A 16,872-nucleotide genomic window follows, 5' to 3' on the forward strand; every position below is an offset into this window, starting at 1 on the left:
AATGATTGAGTTTGTTTACTATCTGGGACCATTTAGCTTATCCTGTAGTCCTAGAAATCTGTTGACAGAGCTTTTTCTTCGGCGAGGTCAGTCTTGGAAAGACAACATGGAAAGAGATGGTAATCAAGTAGACAGACCTCAAGGGAAAAACTGAAGAAAACCTTTTCCCTCCACAAATTCCGCCGTCTCTTAGTCTACAGACTCAGACACCACTTGCCTTTTTTTTTGCTCAAGGATATTTCTTGGGGATCAGTGGGGTAACATGTCCTCTGTCTCAAGTGTGAGGGATGGAAAGAGGAAGCATCTTAGCTTCCACAGGATGCCCCTGCTCAAAATCTTGGGCAGTATGTTGATAAGGAGATCTGGATTTACAAGACGTATATGGAGAAACAAGTAGCTCAGTAGTCTGATGAAAAATAGGGTGGTGAAAAAGACATATTGAAAAATCCTGAAAAGAGAAAGTCAAGAAACTGTTAACCAAAGGTTAGAAAACCAGGAACAAAATAAAACTTATACCTAAATGCATGTCTTGCTCCTTCTTGATATTCATATGTCCCCACAAATTGTTGTCTTTATTACCAACAATGCCTTGTAAAGGCAGCTTCTTCCCATAGGCTGGCTTGCCTGTTACTCTCTCTTTCATTACCGTATTTTCTTTTCTTTTACCATTTATCACTATCTGAAATTCTCTTGTTCTTTTATCTTTTATTGTTTGTTTCTGTTTTGCCAACTTGTTTTCCAAAGCATTTGCAACAGTTTGTAGCCATCAGCAGGGTGTGTGTTTCTGTGAGTCCATATTTTTTCCAACACTTGATAGCATCAGATTTTAAAAATTTTGCCAAATGGATGTAAAGTAATAGTCTTAATTTACGTTTCCCTGATGAACTCTGATGCTGAACATCTGTTCACAGGTCTTATGTGTTTCCTCTTGCCCATTTATCAATTAGGTTGTTTGGGTTAGTCTTATTGATTTGTAGAAGTTCTTTATATGTTCTTATATCAGTCCTTTTCCATTGTGTGTACTGTGAATATCTTCTCTCTGTAACTTTCACTTGCTCTAAGGTGTTAAAAAACAAGGTGTTAAGAAACCTTTTAACACCTTTTTAAGGTGTTAAAAAACAAAAGTTATTAATTTTAATAAAGTCTAGTTTATCAGTCTTTAACTAGAATCAGTGCTTTTCGTGTCTTATTTAAAGAACCGTTCCTTACACCAAGGCTTAAAAGATGCTCCTATTTTCTACTAACAGTTTATGGTAGTTTAAAATGTGTCCACACATTCTTTGGTGTCATGCCCTTCAAGAGACTCTTCTCCCATAGAGTGTGGCAGGGACTTAATGACTTGGTTCTAAAGAATAGAGTATCATGGAAGTGACAGTGCATGGCTTCCTGGATTACATACTAAAGGCATTGCAGTTTGCTCCTTACTCTGAGGAGGAAGCCAGCTGTCATGCTGTGAGGATACACAAGCAGCCCTGTGGCAAGCTCCATGTAAGGAGGAGCTGAGACCTCCTGCCAGCAAGCAGCAAAATTTGCCAGATGTATGAGTAAGCTACCGTGGAAATAGATCCTCCAGCCCAGCCATGCCTTCCACTGACTCTAACTTTGGCCAACATCTTAATTGCAACCTGATAATAGACCATGAACTAGAACCACCCAGCTCAGTGGCTCACAGATTCCTAATCCACAGAAACTGTAAGATAAATGTTTGTTGCTTGAAGCCACTAAGTTTTGGGACTATTTTTTATGTGGCAGTAGGTAACTGATGCCAAATTTTAAAGATTTTTTTTTTTGGACATTTAGTCCTTAATACATCTGTCCTCACTTTTTAAATGTACTGTATCCAACACTGTGATCCAATCTCATTTTTTTCTCATCTGGGTAACTGTTTTTTCCCCTACCATGCTTACTGAACAATTTTTCCTTTCCTCTCTGACATACAATCACTGTCACATATCACATATCGAAGTTCTATACATGCACTCTTTCTATTTCATTGGTTGATTTTCCTATTCCTGTGATAGTATCACCCTGTTGTAATTACTGCAACTACGTAGTACGTCATGATATCTGGAAGGGCATATATTCCTCACTCCTTGCTCTTCTTTAAAATTGTCCAGGTTATTTTTGACTCTATATTCTTCTATATACAGTATATTTTAGAATAATTGTATTAAATGAATGAAAGTCTTTTGGGCAGTTTGGTTGGAACTGAACTGAGTCATTTAAAGAGAATTGATATATTTATGATAATATGGCTTTCTATCCATGATCATGGTATTTCTCTTCTTTCATTCATGTTACTTTTAATATTCCCTAATTTCTATAAATTCTCCTATGGTGGTCCTGATTTCTTTTTTAACTGATGAATTATTTTGGCCGTGTGGTTTTACTATGATTTGCACAAATGAATCTCTACTTTTTCCTTTCCTCTGTTACTCGTATCCAGCTGTGCTGGGCTGCCACCTGATGCTGAACAAATTCACTACCTACCTCCACCTATCAGTGGAAAACAGCCCCTGTCCCACCAGTTTCCTTAAGTTTTTCTCTAGAATTAATCTTGGTGACAGGAGTCAGGATCTGTTATAGTACAGTACCATGGCCCAAATTAGAATCAGAAACCCTTTACAAACCTCTTCTTAGTATTCTCCTAGAAGCTAAATACAGTATTCATGAGAAAGTTCTGGGATGACATTTCTGGGATGACATTCCTAGAGAAAATCTTAGAAATAAGCCAGCTTTCTTATCTCTTGAGTCAGTGCCCAATATATTGGTGCCCCATAGGATATTGGAGCAGAGCAAGAGGAAAGACCTTTGTAATTTAATATGATGAGCTAGACTTTTAGGATGTTGTCAGGTTCTCTTCAGGATACCAACTCTCTTTTAAGGTAGACAGTTCTTATCCTGGGAGCCCACGTGGGCCGTTCCATGTGAGGCACTGGTGTCAAATTATTGGCGAAGGAAGCCTGGGAGTTCTAGGGAAATTCTGCTAGCTGTTCTGGGAACACTGTATTTCGGGATATCCAAATATGTAACACTTCACTTATCTGGTATGAAGGGGTATCCTGCATAAGCAAATTTTCCAGACAATTGGAGGTGACATTTAAGCACCAAGAATTTTATGTTAACCATTTTGATGGAACTCTTTCTAAATCATAATTCATACCACTTTGAATCTATGCCTTCTTAAACAAATTATATCGAACATAATCTGACCTTTTATTGGAAATGCAGGGGCTTCATGAATGCCAATTTTATTTTGCTATCACAGTGATTCCCTCAGGACTAATATCCACTTGGTTGTTTGAATCTTGAGCTCTTACTTAGTTTAAGGAGTATTTTTGAGCAATTATTGTGGGCTGGGTACTGTTGGGTAAGATCTCTCTTTCACAATCATTTTCTCTCTTGTTTGCTATTAGGGGTATATGTGCATTTACAAGTTCTCTACTATTTCTAGTGTAACATGTTGACATTGTAACAATACTTGAGGGAGGCACATATCACACAATAGTGTGAAAACCCTATTCATCATCTTATGAACCACCAAAGGATCCTCCCATTCATAATCTACTGATGTTATTGGAGAACCAGATCCATCAAACTAATTCAAATTGTTACAGGGAAGAGGGAGTAAGTATCAGTTTGCCACATTTCTCTTAGGTTACTACTAGGATGTTCGCTTCTAAAACTGGAGAGTTGAGATTAGGAATTGCTTTTGGACAAGGAAGTCATACATTAGAACTGAAAAACATAGTCATCGATGACACTTGTTTGTTGGCTTCACTCTGGATGTGTGTATGTATATGAGGGTCTCCCTGTCTAGACTTTGTTATCTGCCAGGATGGCTAAGTGGAACCCCCAGTTTTCCAGGAGGTTTACTCAAAGATGTCTGCTTACCTTTTACAGAACCATGTTCCCTTCTTTTGGAGAGAATGATCCTGGGAGAAGAAAGGACATGAATAAATAAGCAATTTCTGTAACCTGTCATCACTGTCAAATAATATTCAGTGAGCCATTAGTTAATGTTGTATTTAGATAACATCTTACAATTTTTGTATGGATAAACAGATGGAATTTTTTTTAAAGATTTTATTTATTTATGCGACAGAAATAGAGACAGCCAGCGAGAGAGGGAACACAAGCAGGGGGAGAGGGAGAGGAAGAAGCAGGCTCATAGCAGAGGAGCCTGATGTGGGGCTCAATCCCACAATGCCGGGATCACGCCCTGAGCCGAAGGCAGACGCTCAACCGCTGCGCCACCCAGGCGCCCCCAAACAGATGGAATTTTTAAAGACAACCATATATATATGTGCGCATGTGTGTATGTGTGTGTGTGTAATTTTGTATCACTTTTTTAATATATTGATAGGAATAAATGAAGGCATAAAAAGGTAAGGTATGTCATATAGCTAGTAAGTGGCAGGGCGATGCTTGGAACCTGGGTCCTCCAAATCTGCATTCAGGGCTCTTTCAACTACGCCCTTACCTCCTACTTAACCAGTAACCCTTAAAAAAGTTTATAGGCTATGAAAATCACACAAACATATTCTAAGAGAAGTTTTAAGAGCTATAAAAAATAATGAGGATATATCCTGGATTTCTGTGGCATCTCTCTCCCAAAATATTTTCTCAGTTATTTCATTTTCCTTTTAGCTTCCTTGTGAGATAAAAAACGAAGAGAAATTACAGTCACGTTTTAAAATTGTGAAAATAATGCTCACAGAATTAGAATGAGAAAGGAACTTCCTGGATACAGATTTGGTTCTATAACTTGTGTGAGTTTAAGCAGCGTGTCAACTGGTCAGTTGCTCAGGCAGACTGTAAAGATTGCTCAAACATCATAGGTCATCGAAGTATCATGGGACTTCGGTAATCTTGATGAAGACAGCTCTGCTTTTTCTCTGTTAGGTGGTGAGAAGGAATACTTTGATGAGTCACTGGGGGATAGACGGTGGGATATATCAGGGAGCATGCTAAGCTTGGTTCTAGAGAGGTGGGGTCCAATTAATTTCAGGAGTTCTGTTGTTGTTTTTGTTTGTTGTATAATATGCAAGGTTGGGGCCAGAATGACTTGTTCAGAATAATGGGAACCATGGTCACTGTGAATGTGGTAAAATATATGTCCAAACATCTGGATGACCCCAAGGACAATGGTTGATTATTGATATTTGCTTTTTAGGAAGAGGTGACTCTTTTTTTCTGACATTATGAAGACTATCTCAATGATAAAATTTCTGGTGAATGTCAGTTTTGGCTCTAAAGCCAATATAAATTACAAAATTAAAGTCTAACAAAAGTTTATCTTTTTGCCCTATGTACTTGAAGCCACAAGATGCCGAGCAGGCCAAGAGGCCTGGTGCTCTGCATCCAATTCTGTGTCCTTTAGAGTTCTACATAATATGCCAATGACATCATGGTGTTAAATATGAATAGACACTGAAGCTGTATGATAAAGAAGTAATGACTTCTCATGTTTTAACTCATGGGCCAACTCTGATTAGTTGGTGATAGATGCCCTGCTGCTCTGTGTAGTGAGAGATTTGGGACCATGTTATGATCACCAGGAAAGAATATTGTGATTCTGGGAGATGGGAGGAGTGGTATATATGTCCTGTATTGGCCTCCCCACCGTACAGCGTACCCTCAGTTAATGTTCCTTCTTGCTTCCATCCTGAACTCTGTGAGGTCTTAGGCTAGTTTCTTTGAGAACACATCATTTGCATGGTGCTAAGAGAGGAAAGACCATTGTTCCATAGCATCTTCTTTGTGTGTTTAGTGTTGGAATGCTTTAGAATTATGTCTGGTATTATTCTTGAAAAACGCACGTGGAAAGATTGGTCTGTGTTTGGTGGCTGATAATGTTTTGGAAACTCCCTTGAAGACAATGACACTGAGAGAAGCTAAAGGTGGAGTGAAATCCTTACCTTATTATTTTGGCTGTTAGGCTCTTTTCTTGCAGAATTCATGCTCAAGACTTTTGATCTAGGGGAAGAAGAACCAAGATAGGGATTGAATAAAGTACATTCAGGTATTTGTACTACGTCATGGTTATTGAAAAAACAGTTTTATATTCTAAGGCTATACTGTGCACATTGTAGCCAGTGACTATATGTGACTCTTTACATTTAATGACAATAAATGACAATAAAAAATCAGTTCCTCAGTCACAAAGTCATCTTTCAAGTACTCAATAGGTGGCTAGTGGCTACATATTGGATAGCACGGTAAGTTCCATTGGGAAGCCCCATTCTAAAATCTTTGCTTAGCAATGAAGCCAGACTTAATGTTCAGGAAGGATCTCAGGAGACCTGAAGGTGTCCTTTAGAGGCAAAGACCTCCAAGTCCTGGTGTCCTGGCCTCCAGACCACAGTGTGGAACTGAGTCTACTTAGAGGCCCTATGCAGTTTAGGTCTTTTTTTCTTGATTCCAGGATTCCAAAATATTTGAAAAGTGGAAATACTTCCCAACTGATTTAAGATTTAACTTCTAAAGAGGGTCAAGAAATGACAGGGAGGTTTTTGGCTTTAGTCTCTCACTATTTAGACTCCTTGGACAAATTCAAGGATTAATTTTTTGGGGGGGCTTTTCTCTATTATTTCTAATTTTTAATGTTCATAGTTTCATACAGTATACAGTTTGGTTTCATAATATGATAGCCCTAGTTTGTATCTAGACATTAGTTTCATGTCTGTTCCATATGGTTGAGTTTCTATATATTTTGGGGAAGTGGGGATGATACCAATTTTAAGAAAGTTTTGGAAAATTTAAAGAATGACCTTTTTATCAAGGTGCCAGACCACTAACCCTTTTTAAAGCACATGTTCCTGCCCTTAATATAAACCCAAATAATGGTAATTTGATAAAATTGTGAAGGAAGGTGTGTTTCTGCAGTCTTTTAAGAAAGATGGGAGGACCAGCATTTTAAAATGGGTGTGGTTTAGTGGGGGTCAACCAGCTCGCTAACAGAGGGGAAGGTTATATGGTGTTGGGCCTCGTTCAATTCCAAATGGGAATTGGTCAGAGAAAAGTTTGCTCTGACCCAGGCTGAGATGGAGTTAGCACTAAAACCAGGATGTTCCTTTGTTTGCCCAAGCTCACACTTCTCTCTCAAGGAACCGAGTCTCTAGTTCTTCTTCTATTTTCCTCAAAGTTTCCTGGTACTTCTTCAAAGAGAAATAAAAGAAACCACAGTTACTAGCCAGAAGCTTTATGCTCTTTCTAATCATAATAAGCATGTATTATTACTACATTGTCATATGAATGGTTGGTATTCCCACTGCCATTTTGTCTCCTTTCCCAGTCCCCCAGCCTTCCACTACTCCAGATCTCTCACTGCACTTCACCACTGGGCAGGTGCCTGTGGTTATTGGGATTATAGATAGGAAAAGTGCTCATTATTAATTTGAGAGCACAGAGCTTGGGCGACTAGGGCCATAACAGAATGATTCTGGTGGTAGAGTGTCGTCCTCCCTGAAGGCCTTTGTAATGCCACCTTGAAGAATTAAAATTGTTGCAGTGTTCTTTGAAAAGTCTGGTTTCATTTCGTCCTGTACTTCAACAAACCCACTGCTATCCCTTTGCTGAGAAACTGTACCTTTATGCAGAAGGCCTGATCCTCACAGAGCTGGGCCACAAATGCATAGTCTTCCATCACCTGGGAAGCCAAAATTCAGCCTTAAATTTTGGTCAGTAAATTGCTATAAGAACAGTAGTGTACTTGCTTCCCCTTAGGTCCCAGGCCCTAAATGTGCTTTTCAAATTGTTCTAAGTGTTTATTTCCTGTACGTATGAATTCGTATCTTTTTTTTTTTTAAGATTTTATTTATTTATTCAACAGAGAGAGAGACAGCCAGCGAGAGAGGGAACACAAGCAGGGGGAGTGGGAGAGGAAGAAGCAGGCTCACAGGAGGAGCCCGATGTGGGGCTCGATCCCATAACGCCGGGATCACGCCCTGAGCCGAAGGCAGACGCTCAACCGCTGTGCAACCCAGGCACCCCGTATCTTTTTTTTTTAAGGATAAACAAGCTATATTTTATAGTTCAAATGAGAATTATTTGGGTACAGTTGGGAGAAAAATAGATACTAGTTAATTGAAGATCTAGATTATGGAAGGTATCCTGTAAAAAATGTTAAAGAGAAGGTGATCTGGGGGACTGTATTCACACAATCTAATACATTCCCTCAAATCATGTGACCAGGGATCAGGATTTCCTTCCTTTGGGAGAAGTAACATTGAAGTTATTGTCATTACCTTGACTACCTCTTTCTCTTGGTCTGCACAGGAAGCTTCCAGCTGTTGTAACTTAGCCTATAGAAAGGGAAGGAGACTGATAACTCATCCAGGCAAAAGCAGGATTCCATTCTGAAATGGGATCTTAAAGGTTATCTTACAGGTGGTTCAAGTGCCTTACAGCCCATATCAGATGTCTTTTTAATGGAGGGGAGTCGAACTTGAGGTGAGATGACTCTTGAGTTGAATTTAAATGATAAATATTAGCCAAATGTATATCTGGAAGAAATATTTCCCATGCAGAGGTTACAGCAAGGACCAAGACTGTGAAATAGCACAAATTTGGTGTGTATGAAGAAGTTCTATGGCAGGAACATAGGGGAGATTGGTAAGCATGAGATGAGGTGGGGAAAGATAGCCACATATGAGATTATGTAAGACCTCATAGCTTCTACAGAGTTTGATTCTTTATTCTAATTGCAGTGAGAAGCCAGGTGAGAGCTTGAAGTTGTAAACATCTTGGGATATATCCTATAGGCAGAGGAGACATATTGCAGTCTTTTCTCTCTTTCCTTTTCAGTTCTATTGTTCCCACTCTCATCTAGCTACCATTATTTCACGTTTGGAGTCTTCTAACAGTTCCTTTCCCCTCCAGCCAGTTATATCCAGGGCCCAACAGCCAAATGTGCTAAGGGTGGTATTTATTTTAATTTAATTTAATTTAATTTTAAACAGAACATTTTTATTTTTTCAAATTTTTATTTAAATTATGGTTAGTTAACATACAGTGAAATATTGGTTTCAGGAGTAGAATTTAGTGATTCATCACTTACATACAACACCGAGTGCTCATCATAACAAGTGTCCTCCTTAATGCCCATCCCCCATCTGGCCCATCCCCCACCTACTTCCCTTCATCAGCTCTCAGTTTGTTCTCTATTGTTAAGAGTCTCTTATGGTTTGTTTCCCTCTCTCTTTTTTCCCCCTTCCATATGTTCCTTTGTTTTGTTTCTTAAATTCCACATATGAGTGAAATCGTATGGTATTGTTTTACTCTGACTTATTTCACTTACTAAGGGCTATATTTTAAAGATTTATTTATTTATTTTAGAGAGGGAGAGTGAGTGAGCATAGGGGGAGGGGCAGACTGAGAGAGAGAGAATCGTCAAGCAGATTACACACTCAGTGTGGAGTCTGACATGGGGCTTGATGCCAGGACCCTGAGATCATGACCTGAGCTGAAACCAAGGGTCACATGCTTACCTGACTGAGCCACCCAAGCACCCCTAAGGGCTGTATTTTAAAGACGGTGGCCTGAGTCACAAGTAGTTGAGGCAGGCATCCTATTAAATTACTGAACTTGACCAGCATGCAAGAGGAATGGAAACAACAGAGATGATATATATTTCATAGAATTAGAGATAGCACTTGAGAATTCTACAAAATAGGTGGGCAGAAGGGAGTAATTCAAAGGGTTGATAATACTCTGGAACTCTTTAGGGCTGGGCTGAGTGCTGCCAGGAAAATAATGGCCAATGTTGTGCTGAGAACTCTCTATCTAGAGTTGGTCGGAATCACCTCACCTGACATGGTCAGCATAGCTAGACTTAAAAGTGTCACCACTAGATTCTGGCAGGCTTACTGTTAAGCAAAACTTGTTTTGGGCAGAAGAAGGAAGAAAATCAATCTCCTGATTGCTGCAGTTTTATGGCAAGGTTAGTCAAGGAGCTTCATACTCCTTTCTATGCTTAGTTGCAGTTTATTCCTGAGATACACAAAGGCTCCAGATTTCTTTCTTTCCAAATAAGTGTCCTGGATGGGCATTCCCAATGAAGCTTAGTTGGTGGCTTTGGAATTCCTCTTTTTTTGTGGCTATCAGCACTAATTTGGCCAACAGAACATAGGGCAGTAATACACTCTCTTCTTTCATTTTCTATTTCTATTTTCAATGTGTCCATATCTTCAGAGGCTTCAAGCACACAGTGTGGGCTTAAGTATGGGCTCAAATGTGGGTTTAAGAAGCAAGAGAGATTGAGAAATAGGGACAATGTGTTTAAAAGCCCGTTGTATATTATACTGTTAGGTAGTGAAACATAATTTTTATAGAGACTGAAAAATTCTCTTTATTTGTTCTTAAATGAAATATATAAAAATAACAATCAATGTAAGAAAAAAAGCAGCAAGGGGACACCTGGCTGGCTCAGTCAAAAAAGCATGCAATTCGATGTCAGAGACGTGAGTTTGAGTCCCACGTTGGATATAGAGATTACTAAATAGTAGTAGTAGTAGTAATAATAATAATAATAATAATAATAGTAACTTTAAAGAAGCAAAAGAGAAATTAGGTAAGGCAAGGACAAAGAGATAATCCTACAGAAATGATCAAGTAAGAACTTTATCTGCTCTCTGATGGGTTGTGGTTGTGCTCAGGTTCTTAGCTCTGGAAAACAATTAGGGAAATGCTAAACACTGTATGATGCACTTAGCAGAGGTCACTATATACTTGAATGACGAATTGAATGAATCCTTTTCTGGATTGGAGTCAATGACAGGGTGTGGGTGTATAAATTACCTAGCACACAGTAGATTTACAAATCCAAACTCTGCCTCTATGAATTCATAAATGTGCTTCAGCCAGACTTTTAAATAATCACCTTAAAATTCTAACTTTTTAAGGTTTTAGAACTCCAAAAAAAGAATATTTTATATACACAATTTCATTCAGTTTTCAAACTGGGGTGGGAGGGACTGATTGAATTCCCAACTTCATATATCACACTAAGTACCTCTGGGTTTAGGATTTAAATGAGGAACTTCAACTGCCTCTAATGTTAATATGCATTTGTGCATTTGTGTTGTGCTTTTTTTGATGCAGAGAGATCAAAATATATGGCTTCAGAGTGAAATTCCTTACTAAGGGCAGAGGAGAATTCAGCACGTAGCAGCCGAGGCTTAAGCTTGGCATGGCTGAAACTACAAAGAATTTGTCCCAACTTTGACAGATGTTTCCACTTGAAGGCTTGTTTTCTGGTCGTGCAGCCCAAACCCATTCGAGATTGCTTTTTTGTTTACCTTTGACTCTTCTGGGGATCCCTTTGGAATGTCTTGTTCACACTTGGTTGCCTTATGTGATTTTCTTGTAAGCTATGGGTTCAAATAGAAAAAATACATTTCAAATAAAAAATATATCAAATTAAAAAATATGGAAGGCAAAGATATGCTCTGGTGTGTGGGGCCAATAATTTGGCCTTGATTAATCTGCCAGGAGATGGTCCCTTGTTGGATACTTGGTGTATTTGGGAACATCTTTATTCTACCTCCATCTTCTCATTAGTTTTGACCACCAAAACTAGAGTTTGCTGAAAGCAGGAGCACTTCCCTGAACCCCCTAATCCATGCTGGTTTACTCAGGGGTGCAGGCATGGGTCAGAAAGTAGGGTAATCATAAGGAAGCCCACTGTATTTTGACCAGGAGTTGAGGTAGAGGAAATGAATACCTGGACAAAGAAGAGGGAACTTTTTGGCCTTAAGTATTTTTGAAAGTCTCTAGTGAAAGTAAAATTAACCTCTCACCACAAGGGTCCCAGTCAATCCCTTCAACAGAGTGTCTGTTGGAATCCATTTCATTGTGATAGAATGAAGAACCAACCCATGGGATCACTGAATACCTGGTATACCCTATGCGCTCCTTTCACCTGACACTTGCAGGGAAAATCCATGGCACTTAGGTTATGAGGTTCAGCCCCAGGAGAGTGGAGCAGGAGTAGTACCCACCCCCAGCACAGGCCTCTCTGACATGTGGGATCCTCTGTGATCATTTTCCCTCCCTTGCCTCTTCGATGATGGGGGCTGCTTGGGGACACCCAGGAACACAAGAGCCCCACCCCACCTTTCTTTGAAGTTCTGCTATACTGTGGACCAGAGTCTCGTTCTTCCTATCCTGTTGAGAGAAAGAAGCAGAGTGTAAGTGTGCATCTGCACACCGTCATCTGTTTTTATTCAGTTGATTGTTCTCCATTTCAACCCATCGATATTTTTCTGCAGTAACTGTACCATCTGGAGCATATTGTTGGGTAAAGGGCCTGTGGTTTGATCTCACTATGGACACACCTACTTAGCAGGGATTGAGGTGTCCACATGCAGAGCTTCCTAATATTAACTATTAGTAGAGAAACCCTACCCTCCACACATCCCCTTCCCATGCAAGAACACATTCTGCTATGACTTTGGAGTTGACTATTCTTTGTATGTAAAAAGGGGAGACTATTTTATCTGACAGTGATGAGGAATAAAACCTATCAAATGGCCTTCCCTGCTTTTTGCTTACAAGTCTGGCTGTTTCTTCTTCCAGCTCCTGCAAGGCTTTTTCCCTCTCCATTGCGGTGCAGTTCTCCTTCTCCCACTCCTCGTCTTCAGCCAAGTCTCTGGTCTGAGTGATCTCACTTTCCAGCCTGGATAACATATGTACACACTGTAAGGAACGACAGCCTTTGAACTGATAAAACGCCTGTCAGTTTTAAGGGTACTTCGATGATAATAAATACAAATCTCAAGTTGGAAATCCTTTCTTTCCTGGATTCTTAGGATCAGAATCACTTTAGAGATAAGACAAGCAAGATTCCCATGATTCCCATGTCAAACACCCCATTGTTCTTTCAGCTCAGGTAAGTACCACTCATTCTTTTAGGATTCTTTTTGAAACTTGCTGTATTTCAGGGTTTGAGCCACAGGCAAACACCAAAGAATTAAAAAGAAACCTTTTTGTTATATAAGATACAGGTACCCAGAGTAAGGTGGAAAATTCAATTTTGTGTCTTTTCCTCCACCCAGTTCTTTGGTTTAGCAATGTCCCTCATGAAGCCCCAACACTCACCTCTGAATCTCATTTTCTTTCTCGTGGATTTTGAGAAGAAGTTCCTGATTTGCTTCATCTATTCTCTGCATATCCCTTTCAAGGTCCATGTTCAAACTGTTAATGTTCCTCTTTGACTGGACCAATCTTAAGATTTCCACTTTCTCTGACCTATAGACTCAGCCCCCCAAATGAACAAGGGCCAGTTATCTTAAGATCAATAACCTTTGGACCAAAGAGGTTATCTAGAAGACATGTAACTCATTAGCCTGGCTATTTCTGGGAGCATACTTTTCCTTTTTCGTTTTTAGGAAATTGCGTTTCTTTATTATGCTCTACAATTTGTTTAAATAATTATTATCTCAGCAAGGGAGGTTTTACCCAGCCTTTCTCAGCCAAAGTGTTCAGCATAATAGTGCACCTCCACTTTGGTTCCAGGAGAAGTTTTGCTTCCTTAAATAGTCTTTTGCATTGGAGAGAATGGTTTCTCAAATTGTTCACAAAATCTGCTCATGTGATACACTTTTATGAAGTACTTTTATTGAGGTAGCTGGTACCTAATTTATGGTTGGACCCTGCTTTATGTAGAGCCACAAGAAGTTTCTACTACCAGTTAGGGTTTCAGTCTTTTCCCACATCCCCCATCTGAAAACTTGTCCACTGCCTGCGAGAAAGCTTGAGAATCTGTGGGAGTCACTCCATTGAGCACACACAGAAGTAATCCAGGCATTCACTTTCAAGAATGCAGACATCTTTTTTGAAGTAAATTTGGATGAAATAATGGTATCTTAATGCTAATGTAGTCTAGAAAGTTATATGGCACATGGGAACCTTTCAGTAAATTTTTCATTTTCTTGTGTGCCACTTAATAATTGGCTTCTCTCTACAGTGATTAACTGGAAATAAGATAGTGAGGCAGAGGGACTTTTGAGTAGGCATGAGGGAAGATTTTGGAAAAGAAAAGTCCTACCTTAGAAGGGCTGGCTTGGATGGGGGATTTGCAATGGCTATCACTTCAGGAGGGCATGGGGTGCTGGGGCGGAGTGCAGTGAAGGATGGATGGATAGGAACTGAAGGAAAGAGGGAGACTAGAAGATGAAGAAAGGAATCAACAGCAGACATGCTTTGTACCTTGGTCCTTGGCTGTGGCTTTGCATAATCATGACTACTTACTCATAATCTAGCTGATTGTTCTTGTGTCCTTCCATTGTAGATTCCCTAAAATACCAGCAGAGATGTGTCTAATGAATTGGGGGAAATAGATCCATTTATAAAACACAGTAACTAGCTGAGAGTCCCAAAAGATAGGAATAAAATTAACTGGTTTCCTCCCTCCCACTTCTACATTTTGGACATAACAAAACTGAGCCTTCTGATTCTTCTGCCCGTGATATGATTATGCCTCAGTAAAGATACAGTGAAGATAGAGGGATAATGCTGGAAAATTCAGTATATATCCTGCTAGCAGATATACCAAGATGATTCACCAACCCAAAATCCTTTGGTAATGTATATGTGGCAATAAGAATCAACAGAGGTTATCAGTTGTTCTTAAATCTCTCTCTCTCTCTTTTTTTTTTTCCTCTATGCCCAGCTGCTTCTCTTAAGACTCCATGGGCATGGATACATGTGCATAACTGCCCTGAAAAATAATCTCTCTGCTTTCTTTCCTGGCTCTTGCAAGGATCTCCAGATACTAAGATCTCCAGTATTAAATAGGACTCAGAAAAAATAAGCAGGAGTAAATAATTTGGCTTATTTTGGTACTTAGTTGCCTCCTTTTCTCCAATAAACTCTACCTCCTTTCTGATGTATGGTCTTCTTGATTCTGCCCTAGTCTGTTTGCTTCTGAAGAGTTTAATCTTTCCCCACCGGAACCATCCAATAGAATCTCAGAACCTTCCTTCGGGTCATGAGTCTGCTATTGACATAGGATGGGTGGGGCAGTATGTCACAGTAGGGTAGGTGGCAATGGTTTCTCATCATTTGTGCCAGGTTCAGAGCCCAGATGGATACGTGTTTCATGGACGAGCCTTCCCTTTGGTCACGGTAGTTTCAGTGGATCTGATTTCTAGGCAGTTTGAAGGGATAGTCTCTTTCTTTATTTCTCTGGCAAATTGAGCACTTTCCCTGCCCAAGTGTGACTCATGTGGGAGCTCTGGGTCCTGACACCAGCACCCCAACCCCATAAGGTAGCCAACTAACTACTCATTAATTCAACACACACTGAAACTTTGAAGGAGCACCTATTTTTGCCAGGAACTGTTCCAAGTACTAGGGAGACAGAGTGAACAAAAGAGCCCGAAGCACCTGCCTTTATGGAGTTTACATTCTAGGGTGTGTGTGGCAGGGGGATCGGAGGGGGCAACCCAAGCAACAAAATAAATGAGTAAATTTATCTTATCTGGTATGTACATTTTGGCCAGATTCTCCACAATTTGTAACTTTTTGTGTGTGCAAGTCACGGAAGCCTGCAAGTTTCAGATCTTGACTTAATAAGGACTGCATTGAGTAGATTTGTGGGCCAGAGTGACTTCTTAACATACTGTAGTTTCTAAAAACTATTTGTAAAATTAATGGCCTCTGATGACCCCCATTACCATCTCCCTTCTTCCTGAAAGAAGGCATTTCATTGCTTTATGAAGCTGTACACAGAAGAGTAATTAAGTAACAATTCAGGCCAATGGCCTCTCCCAGGAATTAATGGTAGGGAGAGTTCATTAACCCCAGCTGGTTATAGCTTCTCCAGGAAATGCCCTGGACCAAGGTTATCATAGCGATTAATGTATTGGATAGAGACTTTAACTGGGATAAAAATAAAGCTCTATCCATCTCCTTCCTGGGGAGCTTTTCTCCTTGAGGGGCTACCAAAGGCAAGCCTGTAGGAGCAGCAGAACCCCAAGCTTGGGGCCTTATGTGGGGTGAAGACAACAGATTGCCATTAGTGAGAACTGCTAAATCAAGGTAAAAACAGGGCCTTGGGGGCAAATTAAGGCCCTTGATATAAGCCTTCCTGCTCTTTGGGAGGTGGCTTTTGATTAACACCCAGTACAGATTTAGGGCAGCTGTTTCCACCTTGTTAACTTTTCCATGCCGTACTCTGCCCTACACAGAAGAGTTGTGGAGAGGTGCAGATATTGCTACATTGCTGCCAGGGATGCAGTGGCCTTTATGTGGAAGTCTCCTGTGCAGACACCCTTTTTTCACAGGCTGGACATTTGGGCTCTTCTTGCTGGGGCTTCACCCTTCTGCTGCGAGGGCCCTGGTCAGGTACATGAGTCCCTGATAAGCTGCCTGGGCCCTGGTCCTTTCTGCTGCCTCATAGGGATGGAGACCTATTTCTTCTGCTCACTTTACTTGTCCTTACTTTACTTCGGCAAAATCTTCTTGGATATTTTTATAAATGAGCCTGGTTTTGAGGCTCATAGCCAGGCAAGGCTCTAGAACCTCATTTTAGATCAGTTTTCAAATACAGAATCAAGTACACTATTTTCCTTATGTCCTTACTTATTTTTAGTGACTATTTCTGCACAGTCTTTAGGCTTATAAAATCTCTTTGAATTTCCTTTCAGAAGACTTCTCAGAATAGCTTTCTCAAAAGCAGAAGCTTGAACTAAACTGAAATGTGAAGCAAAAAAAAAAAAAAAAGAAAAAAAAGAGAGAGAAAGAGAGAATGTACCAGTAGTTAATGTTGTCATTATTTAATATCCAGTAAACTATGGTAGTTTAAATTGACAAAAAGTTATGAATTTTCTTTTAAAACTAAATCTTTATAAATTTATTGCATCATTG

At 39.8% G+C, this 16,872-nt stretch overlaps 1 protein-coding gene and 1 non-coding gene across 3 annotated transcripts; both read right to left on the reverse strand.

The window, feature by feature from the left end:
- Positions 1-247: 247 nt before the first annotated feature.
- On the reverse strand, positions 248-14,953 carry TMCO5A (transmembrane and coiled-coil domains 5A). Of its 2 annotated transcripts, XM_011227792.3 has the most exons (12): positions 14,880-14,953; positions 14,254-14,298; positions 13,102-13,251; positions 12,556-12,679; positions 12,118-12,168; positions 11,301-11,372; positions 8,250-8,306; positions 7,592-7,651; positions 7,096-7,160; positions 5,922-5,979; positions 3,895-3,935; positions 248-448 (listed from the first exon to the last, which is right to left on the reverse strand). In XM_011227792.3, exons 2-12 carry the CDS (start codon positions 14,286-14,288, stop codon positions 250-252), a joined length of 912 nt encoding a protein of 303 aa, XP_011226094.1. In that variant the 5' UTR covers positions 14,289-14,298; positions 14,880-14,953; the 3' UTR covers positions 248-249. The 2 variants fall into 2 exon arrangements, with proteins under 2 accessions (XP_011226094.1, XP_019657601.1); XM_019802042.2 differs by lacking the exon at positions 14,880-14,953 and having other exon boundaries at positions 13,102-13,258; positions 14,254-14,293.
- Positions 3,448-3,549, reverse strand: LOC117802519. Its single transcript, XR_004625893.1, has one exon. It is a non-coding gene; the product is annotated as a small nucleolar RNA U13 (small nucleolar RNA).
- Positions 14,954-16,872: the final 1,919 nt, after the last annotated feature.

This window comes from Ailuropoda melanoleuca, chromosome 5, assembly GCF_002007445.2.
Source record: "Ailuropoda melanoleuca isolate Jingjing chromosome 5, ASM200744v2, whole genome shotgun sequence".
NCBI classification, from domain to species: Eukaryota; Metazoa; Chordata; class Mammalia; order Carnivora; family Ursidae; genus Ailuropoda; species Ailuropoda melanoleuca.

Excerpts from the sequence above, each read along its gene's own strand:
- TMCO5A (XM_011227792.3), bottom strand. The coding sequence starts at position 14,288 with ATGGAAGGACACAAGAACAATCAGCTAGATTATGA. Across the intron at positions 11,373-12,117 it reads TAGCAGAACTTCAAAGAAAG|CTTACAAGAAAATCACATAA; the intron begins GTGGGGTGGGGC and ends TTGAACCCATAG. Across the intron at positions 3,936-5,921 it reads CTAACAGCCAAAATAATAAG|GATCATTCTCTCCAAAAGAA; the intron begins GTAAGGATTTCA and ends TTCTTCTCCCAG.